This window comes from Drosophila melanogaster, chromosome 3L (assembly GCF_000001215.4).
Source record: "Drosophila melanogaster chromosome 3L".
NCBI lineage: Eukaryota > Metazoa > Arthropoda > Insecta > Diptera > Drosophilidae > Drosophila > Drosophila melanogaster.
The window spans coordinates 6,980,689-7,000,001 of NT_037436.4; the positions used below are offsets into that span (position 1 = coordinate 6,980,689).

The window sequence follows — 19,313 nt, forward strand, 5'->3', positions numbered from 1 at the left end:
AATTCTTAAATAACAAAACATATGAGAACTAAAGAAATTACTTTCGTTTGCACTGTTAATCTTTTTATTTAAACTGAGCTTATATTTTATTGAGCTTATATTTTTAGTAATATTTAATTTCATTTTTTTTAAACTTATTTTTAGAGAATCATGCATATGCAATGATCATATAATTAATAATAACTTTATTAATGCAATAATATTAATATTTCAAAATTTCATTAGCATAATTCCACTTATAGAAGCTCCTCTGTTTTTTTCCAAATCGATGATATTAAAAGAAACTATTTTGTGAATTTTGTGGTATGGAACGTGACGGGGGGGGGGGGGGGGGGCTGGTCTTTCCGCAGCTAATTTATCTAAACAAAGCGATGCGAAGGCAGGAAGACGAGGATGCGGATAAAGATGAGAATGAGAATGAGGATGAGGATGGGGTCGCAGTGCAAAAGTTTTGCCGCCGCCGGAGGACGTCACATGTGGCCACCATCCCCCTCCCCTCCTCAAGAAACACCCCCACCCCCCTACATCCACCACCCCTCCTCTTGCTCTACCATGAATATAAAGGCCATCAACGGGTCATGATTTACACATGTTTACACGAAAAGTGCGGCATTTGCAGAGGGGCGTAGGAGTGGCGGGGAGAGGGACGGTGAGGAATTAGGGGGCATGCGGGGGTATCTGCTGTCTTGTGAATGAATGATCATTTGTGCGCTACCGAACACCCTGCAACCTCTGTAATTTATCGTAAAAAGCACAAGCTAGAGAAATATGGATTTATGCGGTTTTCGCTGCGCGTGCGAGCGAGAGAGAAATACAGTGATGCTGCACTGTGGGTGGTCGCTCTCATTCCATCTCTGTCGCACTTACTGCCTGCAAATGCGGCGCACGCTGCCACATTGCTGCTCTTGTTGTTGTTGTTGCAGTCGGATTCGGAATCGGAATCGGAATCCCAAACTGTTTGCTGATGCCAACAAATTTGACGAATGTCGGCATCATTTCATCCAAAACTTCAATCGCCATCGGGAAAACGAAGATGAATAAGGAAGGAGAACCAAAAACAACAAGCTGCCAGGAAAACAGCGGCTAGAGAGAGAGAGAGATGGATATGGAGGAGCAATTACAAGGATGGGCCTTGAAATAGATATACCGTTAGCCGGGCCACACATACCATGCACTGCGAGAAAATAGTACAATACAAGCAAGTTGATTTCTGGCGAGAATTCGGTTGTGATTGATATGAAATTTGGTATGTGGCTGGTAGATTCAGAAATGCAAATATTTCCAAGTAATTTATAACAATAGATAGATTTAAAACCATGAATAAATAATTTACACGAATTGGAAAATCCTTAAATCTTTAATAACCAATATTAATAGTTTTATATATATTTTATGTAGTTTAACATTTTGAGGATCCTAACGCAAGTAGTTCCTATTTCTCTCAGTGTCTGCGCGCTGAGTTTGGCACATGTGTGCTGTGTTGTGGCCCTGGGCAAACTCAAGATTGAAAAGATTAATTTCCCCGATAATTCGGCAGGCTGGAAAATGTAGTTTCGGACGAAATCTCTCGCCGGCCGTTGAAAGGTGGAACAGACAGGCGGGAAAAGCGCTCATTTTCCACCAAAAATCAGCCCCTTCAATCTGCAGTCTGCCGCCAAGTGAAGTTGCAGTCTGCAGTTTAAAGAGCACTGATGGATTCCTTTGGGCGTCGATCGTCGGATTATCCAATTGATTTTCGGCACTTTTTCAAAAACGACGTCGGAAAACCGACAAGTGGGGAAAATTAATCGACAGGAAAAGTGGAATGGAGTTGGGGAATGGGTTCAAAATTGGTAGTTACATTGCATTGATTGAGGATATATGTATATATTGGTAATTAAATATATAGTGAAACATGTTTTGTTGCTGTGGAAAATGCCTAATATATATGTATATTAATCAGCATGGAAATCTTTCGTCCGGTTTCTTTCCGCCAAAAGTTCCGATCCATCGATTGTCTTGTAAAGAATTAACTAATAAAAGTGATTTATGTTTAAAACATCTATGTATTTACTTAGCACAGCTAACATGAAAGATACCTCAGACCGCGAGTAACCCCAATTATTCAATAAATTCCGAAGATTTGCCAGCGAAATGAGGCCGCAGAATCGTAAAATCCGAGCGAATAATCTCTTCGACTAAAATAAGCCGCATCGCATTTGTTTACACTGCGATAACTTTAATAACTAGCCCAAAAAAAAAACATATATTACACCGATTCATTCGATCAATTCAAAAGCAGCCCAAAGCAACAAAAAATATAAAAATAAATGAATGGAGCTGGGGAAAATAGTATTTCAACTATTGAACCGACAAGTGTGACTATGTCGGTATATATATATATCTCACTTTTGTTTACATTCCGCAAAGGAAAACCCGAAAATATAGATCTTACATGGCCATACGGTTGCAACCTGCAGTGCGGAGAAAGGGGAGGGGGGAAGAAACGCTTCGCGGCAGGAAACAAAAGTCACTGGCGGTGCAATTGAATTGCCATAAAAATGGAAAGAAGCACCAAGAAATCGGGCCATATCCCAACCATATCCACATCCACCCACTCACGGATGTTGGGCTTCTGGATTGCGGCTCATCTTTGTCATGCATCTGAGTATCTGCGAGATTGGAAAATCGCAGTTCGTGGATTGCAACTATGGTTGCAACTGCTACGTGGCACCTTTTAAGTACCTGCCAGCTGAGATTGTGCAGTTTTTCCCCCCAAACAAATTTAAGATAGTTCCCATGATTCAGTGAGAAACAATTGCTTTTATCTAACAATTTGGTTCGCTTCAAATTTAGATACATCTCGCTGCTGGTCATTCTGCCCTTCGCCGTCGAATTTCGATGCCTGGCATTTTCAGACATCGTAAACCGACCAGGGAAATGGATGTTGTATCACTTGTCTAAGTCTGGCCATCGCCTGTGCCCCTCCAAAGCTATTTTTGACCGATTTTAGTTGATGCTTTATGGCTTTATAATGTCTGTGCACGATCCGTTTTATGAGCTGCCCGTAAAATGGACCCGATTCATCTGGGATCTCCGGCAACAATATGGTAATTTGCTGCCCATTATATGATCTTCAATGGGAACGGGGTAGCTTCTTTAGCTGCAGACTGTAAGGGTTTGGAAAGAAAATCTATATTTTCGAAAATTGAATGTATACACAGAGCTAACCATTTGAATTTCCTAACTAAGATCTCTTTGATTCCTCCTCCTCCTGCTGGCCAAGATCCTTTTCATCCTTGCCAAAGGACTGGCACTTTCCCAGCAGTTTGCCAAAGAGTCCTTTCTCATTTTCCACCGCCGTTTGATGGCGAAGGATCAGCAAAGTTCTGCGGCACTGCAGCAAAAGTCGGGACATGGTTTTTTTTTCTTTTGTAACTTTAATTTTGACTTAGGCCAAAGCAGCTTGAAGTTTGTTTAAAGGCCTGCTGTGATTTTGTTTAAGGGGCTGAAATGATTTATTCGAACTCTGCTACTTTTTCTTGCACTCATCTTTGGATTTGTCTGAGCCGCCGGGTTTGTTTTTGCAACGTGGTGAAGTGGGAACAACAGCTTTGCAAAAAAAAATAAAACTCAAAGATTAACAGGATTCTTTTCTAGTGATATCGTACCCACTTCTGCCACACATATCCTTCTTCTTTTTGTCTTTCTTCTTTTTGGAATCGGCACCCTTGCAAGAATCCTTGCCCGAATCCTTCGGCGATTTGGCCATTAGTCGTGCGCCGAAAACGCCTTCACTCAATTTCATGAGCGCCAAGCTGCGCACTTTGAACATGATTGAACTGAATAATTTTTTATCAAATAATTTTAACAGAAATTTTGGTAATATAAGTGTCCAAACTGTGTGCTGAACTGAGTTTTCAAAGCTACTGCTTAACACAGAAATCAAGGGATATCTGATTTTCCATTGAAAAACTTTCTTCTCTCCTGCCAAAATTGACTGGTCAAAACTATATTTAAGCCATAATTTTTTGCTGAATTGTATGGAAAAATCGATTAGTAATGTGAAACATGACTGATTTGGCTCTCAATTGCTTGGCTTGCATTTTTTTTGTTTTGGGTTTCGGTTGCATTTACAAGCCGAGAGTTTTCAGTATCCCGTGGCTACCGCTTCCAAAATCGAACTCAAGTGCCGACCACACATTTGCCACGAACCTCTGGATTTTTTTTCTTTTTTTTTTTGGGCAAAGGGAGTTGGAAATGCGGGGAAAATCGGGGAAATCGTCGTGGCGGCGCCACGTCAAAATATTTGTCGTCAGCGCCTCAATTGCTACGATTTATGGTGCGGATAATTAGGCGACTGCTGCGTCAGGATGTCGCCGTTGATTAAAATGAAAAGAAAAGGGAATTTTCCAACGCTAAAACCACTTGAACATGATCTTAGTTGGGGGTTTTGAACTTGTTCAACTGTTTACTAATGATCCGCTGCTGATGGCTTGTCAAGAAAATTGACTTTGATTCATTGCTGCATGGTTAAATCCATCAAAGGGTAGAGAAAGTGAAAAAAAATCCTTCAACTGCACTATACCGATCACAAGAAATCATTAGGCTGATTTTACCTTCGGCACGTGAAAAACATTTAAGCAAATAGTTTCGGCATTCGACTGTCAAGCGGTGGAAAACACAATTCCCCCCATGACATTTCAATGTTGAGCAAGTGAACTTTATTTTCCCGCGCATCCGTGTATTCGTATATTTTTAACCCCACAGGTGCGCTGCCCTCGAAGGCCAAAGACTGAGATTCGTAAAAAAAAACGATTCGCGTCTACAAAAGCCCTGGAAGAACAAAGCAAACGACACGGAAGAATTGGTGGGCGGAGAAGAGCGGAGAAGACTGCAGAAGAGCGGAGGACCATTGACGACAATGGGCGTCAAATGAAATGAAACAGATGCCACAGATCGCAGATACAAGATACAAAATCCCAGTTCGAGATCATCGATTGGAGGGATTGGGGGAACTCCGAAGAATCGAGCTGATGTCCGAAGACTGTAGATCAGCCATTTTGGCAATGGGTGCTTAAGCGGGAAGATTAATTACTGCCAACGTTGCGGAATCGATGGTTCGATGAAAAGCGAGTAAATCGATGCTGCGATCAGATGCTCAATTTCAAATTCAATTCAATTTCAGCTTCCTGTTCTGTGAGTCAACGCGTTTTTAAGTACCGGCCATTAAACTAAAAGCCAAACAAGAGCAGTCCAAGTGTAGAATCGGATGCGATCGGTTTTTCGGGCAACCGAAGTGGGTCTTTTCCACAGTAATTCTTTCTCTCTCTCTCTCTCTCTCTCGCTCTCTCTCTCTCTTTGTCTTAATTTTTGTACATTTGGCGCAATTATTGCGCACCAAATGGATCGCCAGTCTATAAATTGTTCGATTTTATTGCGCCAGCTTCGACAGTTGAATGGCGCAAAAGCGCCAAATGTGAGATGGGTTGGGTTGGAGGCGTCTCTGAACTTTTACTGCCTCTGTCCATAGTTTGCATAGTTTGGCAATGGCATCGCTGATGAGATTGGAAGGCGGGCGATTCTTGGCCATCTTGCGCAAGGCGCCCCATCTTGAATTCACACACACACACACACACAGGTTTCCACAGCGGCCAAGGTGTTTATGGCCAACTGAAGTGCCAAAGTGTGGCAATCGTTGGTCACAACAGGAGGCGGTAGCCGAAAATGCAATTAGCCGAATTTGGTAATTTGGTAAAGGAATTTTCCATTTTCGTATGGCAAAACTAACAACATTCCGCGTGGAATTAGTAACTCGAAATAAATGAAATATATAAATATCTTATTTATTTCTTATATTTCTGCTGTCTTGTAATTATAAACATTATTATTTCATATTTTATGTTTTCTTAGCCACATAGCACAATATAATTTCAAGAACATATTAAACCATTTCCGTTTCCGCTCACTTCTGGCCATAATATTTTGTCCAACATCACTGTTTAGCTTCACGTGCCAATTTCCCTTCCTATTTATACTAGCCAATCCTTTGAGTTTACCTTTTTGAAGTTTGCGCCATCGTGCCAGTGTTTATGCCACTCAAGTTTGTCAACCGCATTGGGCCCAAACAAGATCGAATCCACTTAAGGCGAAATGCTCGCATTTAATGGGAAATAAAACGTGGAAATTCATAAATATTTACAAACACATAATCTCAGTCGTGGGAAAGAACAATAACAACTTAAACGGTGGCTGGTTAACAAAAGAAAAAATATATAGAGCAAAGTTTGTGTATTTGATTTTGGTTTTTGGCCACAACACGTGATCCTAATCAAGATGGTGATAAACAACAAACCGGATCGAATCGCATTCACAGTCGTTTTGAGTGAGATCTAGGCAACAAATTGCACACAGCCGAATGTAAATATTTAAACAAAGTCTTGGCCAACTGAGAATTGTGGCGCGGGGAGCGGGGCAGCGGAGTTTAACTAGACGGCATAATTTTCGGTTCGAAAACTCTATGTAAATATTTTGAAAATTCATTCGACTTCTCCCTCGATCTCCTCTATCAGCCCGATTTTCACCATTTGATTATTTATTAGTGGACTGTTTAATGGGGCGGGAGGCGTGGTCGCTGGAACTTGGCTGAATTTGGCTTAGTTGCAATTGTTTGCTTTCACCAGTTGTTGTAGGTCAGTGTGCAAAAACAAAAATCCGAATGCGGCTTCTTCTTGTATACAAAATGTTGGAATGGTGCTGGTGATTCGATTGTGTTGTGTTTAGAGTACAGCGTTTAATTGTTAAATGTTTATTAAAACTACAGTTTAAACAATGCCTGAGTTGCGCCGCTGCCCATCCAGGAGCAGCCCATCAATGGGATCGCCTGGAATAGAAGATCGCTGATCAGGCGGCTCAACGCGTCGTATACATAATTTTGTTTACAAACACCCATAATAGTAAACAATTTTCGGCCATTTAATAACATTAACATTAAAATTAAAAGCAAAACAAGAAGCACGCCTCTCGTCTATGCCAACTTATCTTTATTATGATTATCTGAACTTGAAAACTGGCACAACAATGTGGCATGAACACTGATGACGACTTTTGTTTGGGAATTCCCTTGCCAGTGTTTATGAATCTGTCTTATGACCAAAAGAAGAGCTCGTTCTCACAGTTAGTAGGTGTATGGAAAGTCCATTGACCAAGTCAAGATGGCCAAGAGAAGCTGTTGACCCAGTTAAGATGCGCCTGATGCATCTGCTCACTGGTTGGGTGGGTGGGTGGTCAAAGGCATTGCATTTCTTGCTCGGACACTGGCTATTAATAATCTGGTATAAAGACAAGATGTCGTACCGGGAAATGCAAAAGTAAAATTTCATAGCAGCGAAAAACATTTACGAAATTTCTTGGCAAACATTTCTCTGAAACGGAAACTGTCAAATGTGGTCTACGAATCTTTGATCAGTATTTCGGTAAATATTCTGTGGGCAGTAAATGTAAAATCAAATTGTGGAGGGAAATTTTTGGAAAAATAAAAATATATTTATAAGAAGTCAAAATATCCAACAAATGAAATAAAAACACTATGAAACCATATTATCACCTATTTGCGCACATTTCATTAACACCATAAAATCAATGATAATAAATCATTAAGGATTTCTGGATTTCTGTAATTTACCGACATGCAAAGTCGCACATAACTTTTCCGATTCTGCGAATCCATCGCCAAACAGAGCAATTAATTAATTTGCCGCCATTTCAGGGTCTGTGAGCTATTGGTGGGGCCTGCTTAATTTATTCCTCACTCGCCGAGAAATTCCTGAGTCGGCACAAAACAAAAACAGCGTGCAAAACGAAAGAATAAAAAAAAAAAAAAATAAGAAAAAAAGCGATTAAGGAGAAGTAATAATAATCAAAAGTAAAATTAATTTATGGCCTCCAAACCGCAGAAGCCGCGGGAAAAATGGCCAAAAGTGAAAAATATCTGTATGCCCGATTGGAAATTACTAAAGACGGCGGAATTCGGAAAACCCGAATGGGCAGTTCTGGGAAATTCGCAGAAAATGGCGAGTGGGTAAGAAAAGTGGCGGATGGAATTAAAATATCTTTCAGGCCGCGTCCGCAAGACAGCCAAAAAAGAAACAAAACAAAAAAAAAAAAAATGGGAAAAGAAAATGGTAACCTAGCGAGCGGAATTTTCTCTCCTTCGATTTTCTCAATCAATGCCCGATGCCGTCGACAAATAGAATTTCGTGAAATGTAAACAAAACTCCGCCCCCGTGTGTCCCCGCCACACAGAATGTATCTGTATCTTTGTGCGCGCCCCTGTGTATCTCGTATCTTGTTTTGGGGCACCGAGCACCGAATTGAATCGTTGCCACGACGACAGCGAAGGCAAGAGCGAGCCGGCAACACGGTTAGAGCGAGAGGGAGCGAAGCAGAGCGGCGCGTCGCCATCGTCGCCGTTCAGTGGCGCAGTGAGGGGGGATCTTAATCTTAGTATTAGTTACTAGTGATTAGGTAAGAGAAATTAGAGATTGTACATGGAGATATTGGAACGATTAAAAATAAACAGTTGGAACTTAGAAAAGGAAATGAAATATATATTATGAGCTCTAAAAAGTTTTTAGTTTCTGAAATGAAAGATATTCTAGTTTTGTATGCTTTAGTACTCAAGTGAAGCATCTTTGTTTAAAAAAAATTTAATTATTTTGAATCTCAGTTTTACATAGTATGTATGTTTAACAAATTGGCTTAAAAATTCATTTATAATTCTAGCTTTATCTATGTTTATTTATTTTAACTAATAATACCCCCCCTTCGACGCCCATGTTTCCATCACCGTCACGGTCGTCTTGCTGCCAACGAGTCGGCGTAGTGCTGACAGCAATGGCGGCACTCAGCGTTGCTGCTAAACGTTCCGCTCTCCGGCGGTGTTCCGCTCCAGCCACCTACCCATCTCCCCCTGGATTCACATACCCATACCCGTACCCATTCCCATGCCCGATCTTGGTCCGGATCCGTGCCAGGCAACGACTAAATCAATTAACAGCTCGTTTCGAAATCCGAATGCCGCCAACAGCAGCAACGGCAGCTTCCTTTTTTTCCGCCGAATACGTTAATTCATTTGTGCCTAATTGCGGGGTTCGATCTTCGAGGATCTTTCTCTGTTCTTTGACTATTTATTAACTGTTGACTGGCCAGAGGGGCGGTGGCTGAAGGTAGACACTCCCAGCGGGGAGGTGCATCCAAATTCAATCCGAATTCGCATCGGAAACAATAGCGATAATGAGTCAGTAATGTGTGTGGGTTCCGTTCGCGATTTTTGGGGTCAGAATTGATTTAAATACGCTTTTGAACCAATTTTGCGACTAAACACAGATGCCATGTTTATGAAATTAGCAGTTTAGCTAACTAAAGTCGGACTGAAATGACTAAGTGCAAAATAGATCCCAATTGTAATTCAAGCCTCATCTTATGTGGTATTATTAATATAATTATTTTAAACTTTCATACTTTTCTTCATTATATATTATTTTTTAATTCAAAGAAAATTCAAGCACGCATTACATTTTATTTTCTTTGATACCATCTTATAGATCTCGATTTTCCCTTGAGTTCCGTTTGGGTTTCTTAGATACCTGGCATACTGAAGTTTCGCCATCTAAACGTACTCCAATAACCGCAGTCCCCAAGTCACAGACCTGAATTCTATATATTTTGCGTTTTGCTCCGAGAGGAAAACCCCGGGAAAACGAGCCAATTGGCGGCATTGCCCGAACCTATACATACGGTACATATGGGGAATCCGAGAGAGAAATAGAGAGAGAATCGAGCGATTTGCGTAAGGCGTGGGCGTACTAAAAAAAGAATTCCGGCCGATGGCAACTCAAGTGGATCGCATCGAATGGGATCGTGGTGCCAGTAGCGGGAGCGATATGCCATCCGTTTCAGTTGAGTGAGAATAGCCAAGCGGTGCGGTACTTTCAGTGGTTAAAGAAAATCCCACTCCGCCGGAAAGAATTGCGCGTACTTTCGATTCGAAATTATAGTGAAAATTATTTCAAAGAGAAATATTGATAAAAAAAAAACCAAAAATATTTTTAAAATATTTTTGAAACAACGCACGGTGTTTGAAACCGAAAAGCCCAGTGAAAATGATTAAAAGTGAAGAAGCCTCCGATCGTTCGGTTATGACCATGGATCAGCTGGGTGGCTACTACCACGATCCCCGCGCCCATCCCCCTTTCAGCCACCCACATGCACACTCCCACCCACATCAACACACCCACACTGGACATCCATATAGAGCTGGGAATCTGTTAACCGGTGGCAATTACCAGGCAATGGGTGGCGGAGAATCACCCACGGAGCTGATCGATGAGAAACCGAACATCGGGTATATGGAGCTAAAGCATTATATGGACGCTACGCCCACTGCCACGCCCGTTTCGGCAGCACAACATTATAGCCTAAGTGCGCTGCACAGCATGGGTACACCGCCGGCATCCTCCAGTCCCATACCACCGTACGGGGTTCTAATGACTGCCCATTCGGCTGGATCCGCTTCTCCGCAATCGAATTCGAAGACGCCCACGGATCTGCCGCAGGATTTGCAGTATGCGAGCTCCAGCACATCAACCGCCAAGGTGCAGCCATTGCAGGTGCAGCTGCAGCCACTCAACCATCAGTACGCGTCCACCATTAAGTACTGCTCCAACAACACCATACTCAGTGCGAACGACTACCAATTGCTGACCAGCCAGGAGCAGGCGGGGCAACAGCAGCCGCAGCAGTTGCCAGCCCAGCAGCTCCAGCATTCACCAGGCGGTGGCTACATGTCGCGCATTTCCACATCGCCGTCGCAGGTGATCAGCAATGCGCACGGCATGCCCGTGCTAAACTACTCCAGCTCGAGTTCCTCGCCTGCCAAGTCGCTCAACGGTTCCGAATCCTCGCCGCCCAGTCAGAATCATCTGGAGAACAAGGTTTCGGGCTCAGCGGTGGTTGGTACAGGTGGTTCCAGTCAGCAGGATGCGCCGAGCACTCCGGATACCACCAAGAAGTCTGGTACCCGGCGGCCAGAGAAACCAGCACTCAGCTATATCAATATGATTGGGCATGCGATCAAGGAATCACCAACTGGAAAGCTAACGCTCTCCGAGATCTACGCCTACTTGCAGAAGAGGTAACTATTGTAAGGCATTGATGGGGAAACAGTAACAGTTAAAAATTGAGTCTAGAAAATATCTGAAATATTGAAATGGTAACTTGCAGTTTAATAAATATCAAATAGGTACCAGGAGCAAATTCCTTTTAAAGTTCAGTACCAGTAAAGTTGCAGTATTGTTTATGTTTAGTTGTAGTTACACAGTTTTAAAGAGTAATAGTTTCTTTAAAATCGCATCGCTTTCGCTTCGATTAACACGATCTCCAGAGTGGTGGCGGCATCTCAGGCGGAGCCAATTGGCGATATCGACACTACGGCCCATACGGTTATTAATACCAGTAATACCGATCCGTATCGGTCGCTACAACTGCAAAAATGTGTCGCTGGCCCTTTTTTTGTATGGGCATCCGATTCTATTTGGCCAACTCGACTTGCGCATCCTTCAGAATGTCTCATATTTCGCGACGCTTGTTTGGATTTCGATTTCGGCGACGAGACGGAGATCCAATCCACTTGAGCGTTGAAGGGACAGAGCCGGGGCTGGTGGGGATTCCAAATGCGTGAGAGGCTTTTAAGCTGACATCGTTTGTTTGTTTGACACCACACTCTGATCCCACCGAAATAAAAAAAAAAAAAAAATTTTAATTGAGCCTCACAGGCTCAGTAAAATAAATAAACGCTTGATTATCAATTTTCGCTGGCTTTTAAGCTCCAATGCAAAAGACAAACATAATAATGTGCCCTTAAGAACATCTTGAATTCATGATATTAAGTATAAGCAGTTATGCGAGTGTTAGAAACTCAGTTGTTAAACTCATATTTATCATTGCAGCTACGAATTCTTTCGAGGACCCTACGTGGGCTGGAAGAACTCGGTGCGCCACAATCTCAGCCTGAACGAGTGCTTCAAGAAGCTGCCAAAGGGCATGGGCGTGGGCAAGCCGGGCAAGGGCAACTACTGGACCATTGACGAGAACTCGGCTCATCTCTTCGAGGACGAGGGCAGCCTGAGGCGCCGGCCGCGTGGCTATCGCTCCAAGATCAAGGTGAAGCCGTATGCCGGCCATGCCAATGGATACTACGCCAGCGGCTATGGCGATGCGGGAATGGTAAGCTCCATCGATTTCATAACAACTTAAGATCATATAATATCTATAGTACTTCTCTCTTTGCCCACCAGGACAATGGCAACTATTACGCCTCGCCTGCCTTTGCTAGCTACGATTACAGTGCAGCTGGAGCCACTGGCGTCTCGCCGGCTGGTGGTCAAGGATTCGCCGATCCCTGGAACGCCCATGCCGCCCACAGTGGCTCGTCGTCGGTGGGCGTGGGCATGGGCGTGGGTCCCCTGCCCCAGTATACGAACATATCCTGCCTGGCAGCCGGAGGCAATGTGAATGGCTCGGCTACCACGCCCCCGCTGGCCCACTCCGCACTGGGAATGGCCCCATCGGCATCATCCTCAAGTTCGCCACTGGGAGCGGCGGCGACGCTTCAAAGCGATTATGCGCCAACCGCGAGTCTCGTGGCCGCTGGCTATTCCTATGCAACAAGTGCCGGCAGCCTGGACAACGGTAAGTGAGCAGCTCGAGAAAGCGACGAGGGTTGAGCTACACAGCGAGAAATTGTGGGTGGGGTGTATACATAGATTCAAAGAAATCACAAAAATTCAAAATCATAGGGAAAAGTCCGATGTGAATATGTATCTAGTTCTATCTAAATCTGCTCTTAGGGAAGTTAAGCCCTTAATTTATTAAATTTCAAGTAGATAGATGACCCAGTATTTCTCGCAGTGCAGCCACTTGAAGGGTGCCGGGCGACTTTGTGAAGGGGGATCACAATGTTCCTGGGTGTTCGCGTCAATCAGGGTAATTTAATTGCTGACGTTTCACATCTCGAATTACGAAGGACAGTGGGCGGGGGCGGCGGGTGTAGCACCAACATATGGTAATCTATGCCGCACTCGATCGACTCCGTTTTTAACTCTCTCTCTTTTAATAGTTGCCGCCGACGTCGCGGCGCAGTGTGAATTTTAGCGCTTGTCCATAAAACGCGAACAGCCAGTTTAATCGCTTTTCCTCTCTAAATTGAATCCGTCCGTAGGCCTCCGTTCGATTTCGCTGCAGCAGCTGCCCGGATTGTCCAGCATCCAGCATGCCCAGGCTCAGGCCCAAGCACAGGCGCACCACCATCACCATCAGCACCATGCGAGCCACCCCAGCCACAGCCATCAGGGCCACGGATCCATGCACCAGAATCACGGCACATCATCCACGACGCCACCACCATCGCAGTCCGGTGGCAGCCATGGGATCGATCATTCGCCCATTGATCGCAAGCCGGCCTACCTGCCGCCCATCAGCCCGCCCCCCATGATGGTGGCTCTGAATGGGGGCGGTGGATACTACGAGGGACTCAAGTACGCCAACTAGCCATCCTCAACTTGGGATGGCGTGCATCAATATTACCTCAAAGGACACAATAATCACGTTTAATTAGGCTCTAAGTAGTGGCACAGTAAAAGTAGTTGCATAGCGCATAGAAGGGAAACTATAATATACATGAATATAAATAGAAATAAACACAAATTATTTATAAAAAGACAAACATTGCGTAGAAAGTTCAATTATTATATCTTCGGTTACTAAAATACATCCAAATTCTATAGCAATTTAAATAATATAAAGAAATTTCTTCGGTAATTAACTACATACATATTAATTAATCACACAAATTATTTTAAGTAACAATTTGAAAAGAACATATTTTCGGCGCCAATTTCCGCAGTTGCCAACCCTGATATTTTCCCATTCCGGGAGCTGCCATCCTATTTTCTAAGGATGTTGGGTGTTGCCATTTTGCTTTTAAAGGAGAATAACAAAACATTTAATTTTGAAGCTTACTGGAAATTACAATTCAAAAATTAATAAATTAGGCCGCATACAAAATTTCATCTTTAAGATGTAAGAGCTCATTAGCTAATTCTCGAACCATTTTTTGGCGCCATCTGTTGTGGGCTCAAGTAAGTTTCGAAAACAATCTTTTTGTTGCATACTTTTATATGCCTTCTAATATATATCACATAAAAGTCTTCACTTTTTTATATATATTTATTTATTTAGAAGCGATGAATCAATACAATGCAGTAACAGTAACATAACAGCGCAATTAACATATAAAAGATAAAACCAAACCTCTCACTAATCATGTGAGGACTTACAACTATGTCTCATATTTCGAGGGGGTCTTTAGGGTTGTCCAAGTGTTTTGGCGAAACCCTTCCTTTTTAATCTCCTTAGAGGCCTAGCAGGGAGTAAGCGTCTAGCAAGTATACTGTGGTGTCGTCTTAGTCTATCACTATATCTGCTGGTGTGCCTGGAGATCTGCTCTTCCACTGTATGAAGATTCAGATCACGGTGAAGGGTAGTGCCACGTACATAGTATGGGCAGTCTGTAATTGCACGCATGGCACGATTTTGCAATACCTGAATGCGGTTGTAGTTGGATTTTGCTGCAATACCCCAGATCTGTATTCCGTACAGCCAGATCGGGGCTACGCAGTGGACGTAAACTGCTCTTTTGGCTCTCAGTGTCATGGTGCTTTTTCTGTTTAACAGCCATCGAAGTTGTTGCATCCTTTGAAAAAGTCTTCACTAAAACCCATATTAATTTCCCCGAATTTAAAGCGCCATCTATGTCTTAGAAAGTATATATTCGAATGGGCAAAGGTACAAAAAGCGAATTCGAAGGACGAAAATCGAATTTTAACAGTGAGAACACTTTTTCTTTGCCGTGTTATTTTCAGAATAAAAATTGCCTAGCTGTTTGTGAGTCTCCGTGGCACATACACACATATATAGTTTTTCATGCATACAAATAATGAATATTGAACAACGAAACTAAACGCAATAAAATTATTTTGATATTTAAATTCAAAATGCAAATTATCACTTGACTTAATAGGGTAAATGGATTATCTCAATCGATGCGAATCCAGTGTGATGCTAATCAACAGCATCCAAATTTTTAGCACATATTAGGCGCTTTTATATTGGGTCTATAAACGTTCAAGAAATAATAAACTGGGCTATAAAAAAAGAGTCCAGCAGGTTTAGAAATACCCAGAAAAATAAGGCGACATTTTATTGGTGATAATCAGTTTTAGTTAACATCAAGTATATGTGCATAGCAGACTTCTTTTGTTAACAAACATCGAATTTGAGCGCCACACTATAAAATCTGCTTGATCTCAGGACTAAAAGCGGAAATGTGGCTATCATATAATCAAACTTATATGCAATCGGATTCTTGCTTAAATGCAAATAAACTTCAACTTTCGATGATTAAAGTCAAGGCAAATCAGGTCGTTATTTATGTAAATTTTGCATGTTTTGGTTTGAATTTTCGGGTTTTCGGGTCATTTACTCTAGAATTGTGGATATCTATAAATGGTGTCTGAAACGAGGCATAAGTGCTAATCAAAAGACCCGATAAGAATGTTGTAAGCCAGGTTTCGCCAGTTTAATAAAAATACTCAAAAAGATCGGAGATTTAGATTAAGGGTTTTAAGAAGTCGTTCGATTCCGAGACTAATTGAAAAATCAGCTAAGCTAGTACTAAATGCAATGATTATATTTATTGTTGTTTTCTCAGAAATGCGCTTAATGTTTATTTGTTTCAGCTTCAGTTTTAGCGTTTTATGCAAATCAGCAGCTGAACAAGTTTACGTTCGCTTTGAGACTAACTTCGTTTTTTTGTGGCGGTTATTTTGTTTAACGATTACTCACGGTTTTTTGTTTGGCCCAAAATGTCCAAATGGCATTTGTTTCGTTATTCTTTTATTTTGTTTTGTTTCTGCCTCGGTTTGCCGTATTCAACAGGTGGGCATTTACAAGAGCCGCCGCACAAAAAAAAAAGACACAAGTATTTGGCGAAAGATCTATGCAAATTCCAATGCTCTGTCTGGCTCACAGTGCGTATACGCGACGGGCTGAAATGCTACAGGGGCGTAAAGGACCAGTTGGTCCGATGCACGGTCAGTTGGCCATTAAACAGATTACATGTTTGGCCACTGATTCACTGCCACTAAGAGGCGCTTAAACCCGGCGACAACAACAAACTGCCGCGATAACAACTGCAATCAGCGCGTATTACACAGAGAAAAATATATGCGCGACATTCCATATATTGGTTATCTATTAATGTAACGTAATATATGTATGTATTTTTTTGGAGATAACTCATATTCATATATTCATATTCGTAAAATAACTTTGCAGTTGATTCGAAGAAATAAAAATTTTTTTGACATCATTGCGCTATTGAATGAAATTGCTTTTAGTAGATAACCTTATGTTATAGGCAAAACATTTTTCTCAGTGTCTGAGACGCAGGCCGGCTTCGGAGTTGGAAAAAAAATGGCCAGACAAACACATCGCCGGCCAAATGGATGCACAGGCATGCCGGCGAAGGCAGTTCAAGTGCACATGGCCAACATGAGCTGCGATGCTGCGATGCTGTGATGCTGCTTGAATAAACAATTGGCGGGCTTTGGGCAGTCGGCGTGCAAACAACGCGACTCTTGTGGCAGAAAATGGTCGAGGGGGGGGGGGTGTTTGGGGAATACCCCCATCCAAAAGGGGAAGGGCCGGGTGGAGACAACACGTTGCAAGTTCGATAAATGGCCGGCTCTTTAAAATAAAGTTTGCTTGCAATGGCTTTCTGATAAGGCTGACAAAATTACGCATACGCCGCATGTGCCCGCGTCGCAGTCGACGTCGACGGCGCTCTCTTTCTCTGCCAACACACACACGCGCTCTCTCTCTCTCTCTCTTTCTCTCTGGCTCTTTTCCTCTCTCAATTTTTTTTTGCCCAACAACTTGTATGAATGTGTTTTCAGTTTTTCCGGCTTTTTTGAGTTTTGAGCCTTTCGAGCCTTTTGCGATTCAACTATATCAACTGCTTTTCAATTTATTTATAGAATTTCAAATGAGGCGCCGGTGCGTAGTTGTTGCTGGAAAATTATGCTTAGTTTTATTACGTATAAATAATTAAGACGGCCAACTTGCCACAGCACATGTGGGACCAGGGGCATGTGTTCACTATGTTTTCCCGCCCCTCCAAAAATTTGTCGACTTCTTCGCACTTGTAGCCTTATCACTTTCCTATGGCCCACGTACCTTTCAAAGCCGCTTGGGAACTAATTTGCGCTGCTGTCCTGCCCGCTTTCCCTTGCCAAAGTTAAACGAAAGTGTTGCCCCGTATGGTTCGTCTCTCCAGTTGGCCCTATTTATAGCCAAGTGGTCGGTGCAAAGACGACAGCAGGGAGAAGTCGGAAAATGCTGAAGCCATAAGCACCTGCAGTCGCTGCACCTTGCAGCGGAAAATTGCCGCTTTGATTTGGCTTGCAGGAAATTCGCGTTACTGGAAATATTGTTCATAAAACGGTTTATGATATCATGTATACCGCCAGTTATATCGAGTGAGAATCATAAATTCTAGAAATTCAAATTTCTTTGAAAAGAAACTAAGAATAATGCTTATCAGTTTTTTGTTGAAAATATTGTTTTCGGAAGTACAACTATCGTTGGTTTTTTGTTAAATATAATTAATTCAATTTAATTTCATTTCATTTCCGCAATTTTGCTCATCGTACACAACGTTTAGGATACTCGTAGAAAGTCAATTAAATTCGTTCAGTTTGCACCTCAAATATTGGCTCAGCAAAACAAAATTGCACTAGCTGTTTACTAAATCGAAAACTCGATTTAAATTCATTTAAATTTAAAAGTTATCTACCATTTCGAGTGCCTTAAAACAATGCTTTTAATTGCATTTCGAATTTCGCGTTCCATTAGTATCTGTATAGGTATCAGCGACAAAAGTATCTGCCAAAATGTATTTACCATAGACGGCAAACGGTAGCATTTTGATTTCGGCATTCTCCCGCTGCCGACTGCGCTGCCAGCTGCTCTGCCGGCTGCCAGCTTTTCAGGCCTCAGTCTCAGTCTCAGTCTGAACGCTGAACGGAGCGCATCGCAGGGCACCCACACGCGAATTGAGTGCCGGCCACAACGAAGCGTGCTCCCCTGCGAAACGAAAAACATACAACTCGCGAATTTGCCGGCTGAGATTGGTACACTGCGAAATAAAACGAGATTGTGCGTTAAATGAAAGAAGAAAAAAAAAACGTAGCTTGAAAATATTAAAAATATTCATAGAAAAAGTGCATTAAAAATACAATTTTAAAGCGTTTTAAATAAACTCGTAGACTTCAGCGTACTAAAACCAAACACACTGAACAAATTGTGCTAATAAACATACATTTTAAGAGTCGTAAACAATTTTAATCAACAAAAAGTCACATAATTTATATTTCATATTAATGTCAATTATTTTTGATAAAGCTTTTGATGTAGAGGCAAACTTTTAATGAACGCAAAATATATACCGCTTCGATTTCTTTCTTAAAACATTTCAGACAAGCAAACCGTGAATCTTGAACACTCATTTTTTATGAAAAAAAGACAAATTAAATTTTCAGTGCACTTTTGATTGCGAAACTTAGTTGTCCCCCACAGCCGATCGGTCCACTTTGTGTTTTGTGTTCAGAAATCCTTCGGGCTGCCTTTGTGGCTCCTGCTTTGTGCCATTATTGGATTGGACAATGACTGGCCAATGTCAATGCCATCTCGAATGACCAATCATTGTCTGCCCATTTGGTCACTTCCATTGATCTTCCCCAAGTACACCCCTTTATAAATCCCCGTTTTGTTCCCCCGTTTTGTGTAGTGTAGTGAATTACAAGAACGGAATAACCGAGAGTATATATATAGAAAAGGAAGCCGGGGCTCAAAAGAAAAGTGTCCGAAGGCTTTGTGAAAAGTGTCCTGCTGCTGGAAACTGTCGCCCGAAACTATGCAGCAGTGAAAAAGGCCCACTTCCGCCAGGAAATACGTGGAAATATTCAGTGCCATTCAGCTGGAGACTGAGGTAAGTCCGCCCAACTATTTTTAAGCGATTACCCTTTGATGGTCACGTAAATGGGTGTACGTCCAAAAATTCCATATTGCCCAACAAATCCACTTGAAGTCGGACATTCGTAATGATAATTGCAAGTGCGGGAAATGCATTTTCGCTTGTGGTAATCTCGGCCAAC

At 42.2% G+C, this 19,313-nt stretch overlaps 4 protein-coding genes and 1 long non-coding RNA gene across 13 annotated transcripts in view, besides 1 other annotated feature; 2 read left to right on the top strand and 3 right to left on the bottom strand.

Annotated features, from left to right (window-relative positions):
- Positions 1-523: 523 nt before the first annotated feature.
- Positions 524-1,015, bottom strand: lncRNA:CR46000 (long non-coding RNA:CR46000). The gene has a single exon (NR_133180.1). It is a non-coding gene; the product is annotated as a long non-coding RNA:CR46000 (long non-coding RNA).
- A 1,769-nt stretch (positions 1,016-2,784) lies between these two features.
- CG43439 (uncharacterized protein) lies at positions 2,785-3,898 on the bottom strand. The gene is made up of 3 exons (NM_001259721.1): positions 3,655-3,898; positions 3,211-3,591; positions 2,785-3,149 (listed from the first exon to the last, which is right to left on the bottom strand). The coding sequence occupies exon 2, from the start codon at positions 3,395-3,397 to the stop codon at positions 3,227-3,229; it is 171 nt and encodes a 56-aa protein (NP_001246650.1). The 5' UTR covers positions 3,398-3,591; positions 3,655-3,898; the 3' UTR covers positions 2,785-3,149; positions 3,211-3,226.
- Positions 2,785-3,898, bottom strand: CG32388 (uncharacterized protein). Its single transcript, NM_168183.2, has 3 exons — positions 3,655-3,898; positions 3,211-3,591; positions 2,785-3,149 (listed from the first exon to the last, which is right to left on the bottom strand). Exons 1-2 carry the CDS (start codon positions 3,812-3,814, stop codon positions 3,512-3,514), a joined length of 240 nt encoding a protein of 79 aa, NP_729198.1. The 5' UTR covers positions 3,815-3,898; the 3' UTR covers positions 2,785-3,149; positions 3,211-3,511.
- A 6,035-nt stretch (positions 3,899-9,933) lies between these two features.
- On the top strand, positions 9,934-13,759 carry bin (biniou). The gene is made up of 4 exons (NM_079226.3): positions 9,934-11,173; positions 11,988-12,264; positions 12,336-12,729; positions 13,259-13,759. Exons 1-4 carry the CDS (start codon positions 10,143-10,145, stop codon positions 13,585-13,587), a joined length of 2,031 nt encoding a protein of 676 aa, NP_523950.2. The 5' UTR covers positions 9,934-10,142; the 3' UTR covers positions 13,588-13,759.
- A 506-nt stretch (positions 13,760-14,265) lies between these two features.
- Positions 14,266-14,807: a mobile genetic element.
- A 3,347-nt stretch (positions 14,808-18,154) lies between these two features.
- The window catches only part of Mp (Multiplexin), a 54,657-nt gene continuing 53,498 nt past the window's right edge, over positions 18,155-19,313 (top strand). For 6 of the 9 annotated variants that reach the window (NM_001300032.1, NM_001300033.1, NM_001169887.2 and 3 more), the window contains exons 1-2: positions 18,155-18,315; positions 18,947-19,147. The gene's annotated coding sequence lies outside the window, so the exon portion shown is untranslated. The remainder of the gene's footprint in view (positions 18,316-18,946; positions 19,148-19,313) is intronic. The other 3 variants (NM_001169885.2, NM_001169891.2, NM_001259722.1) reach the window with 3 other exon arrangements.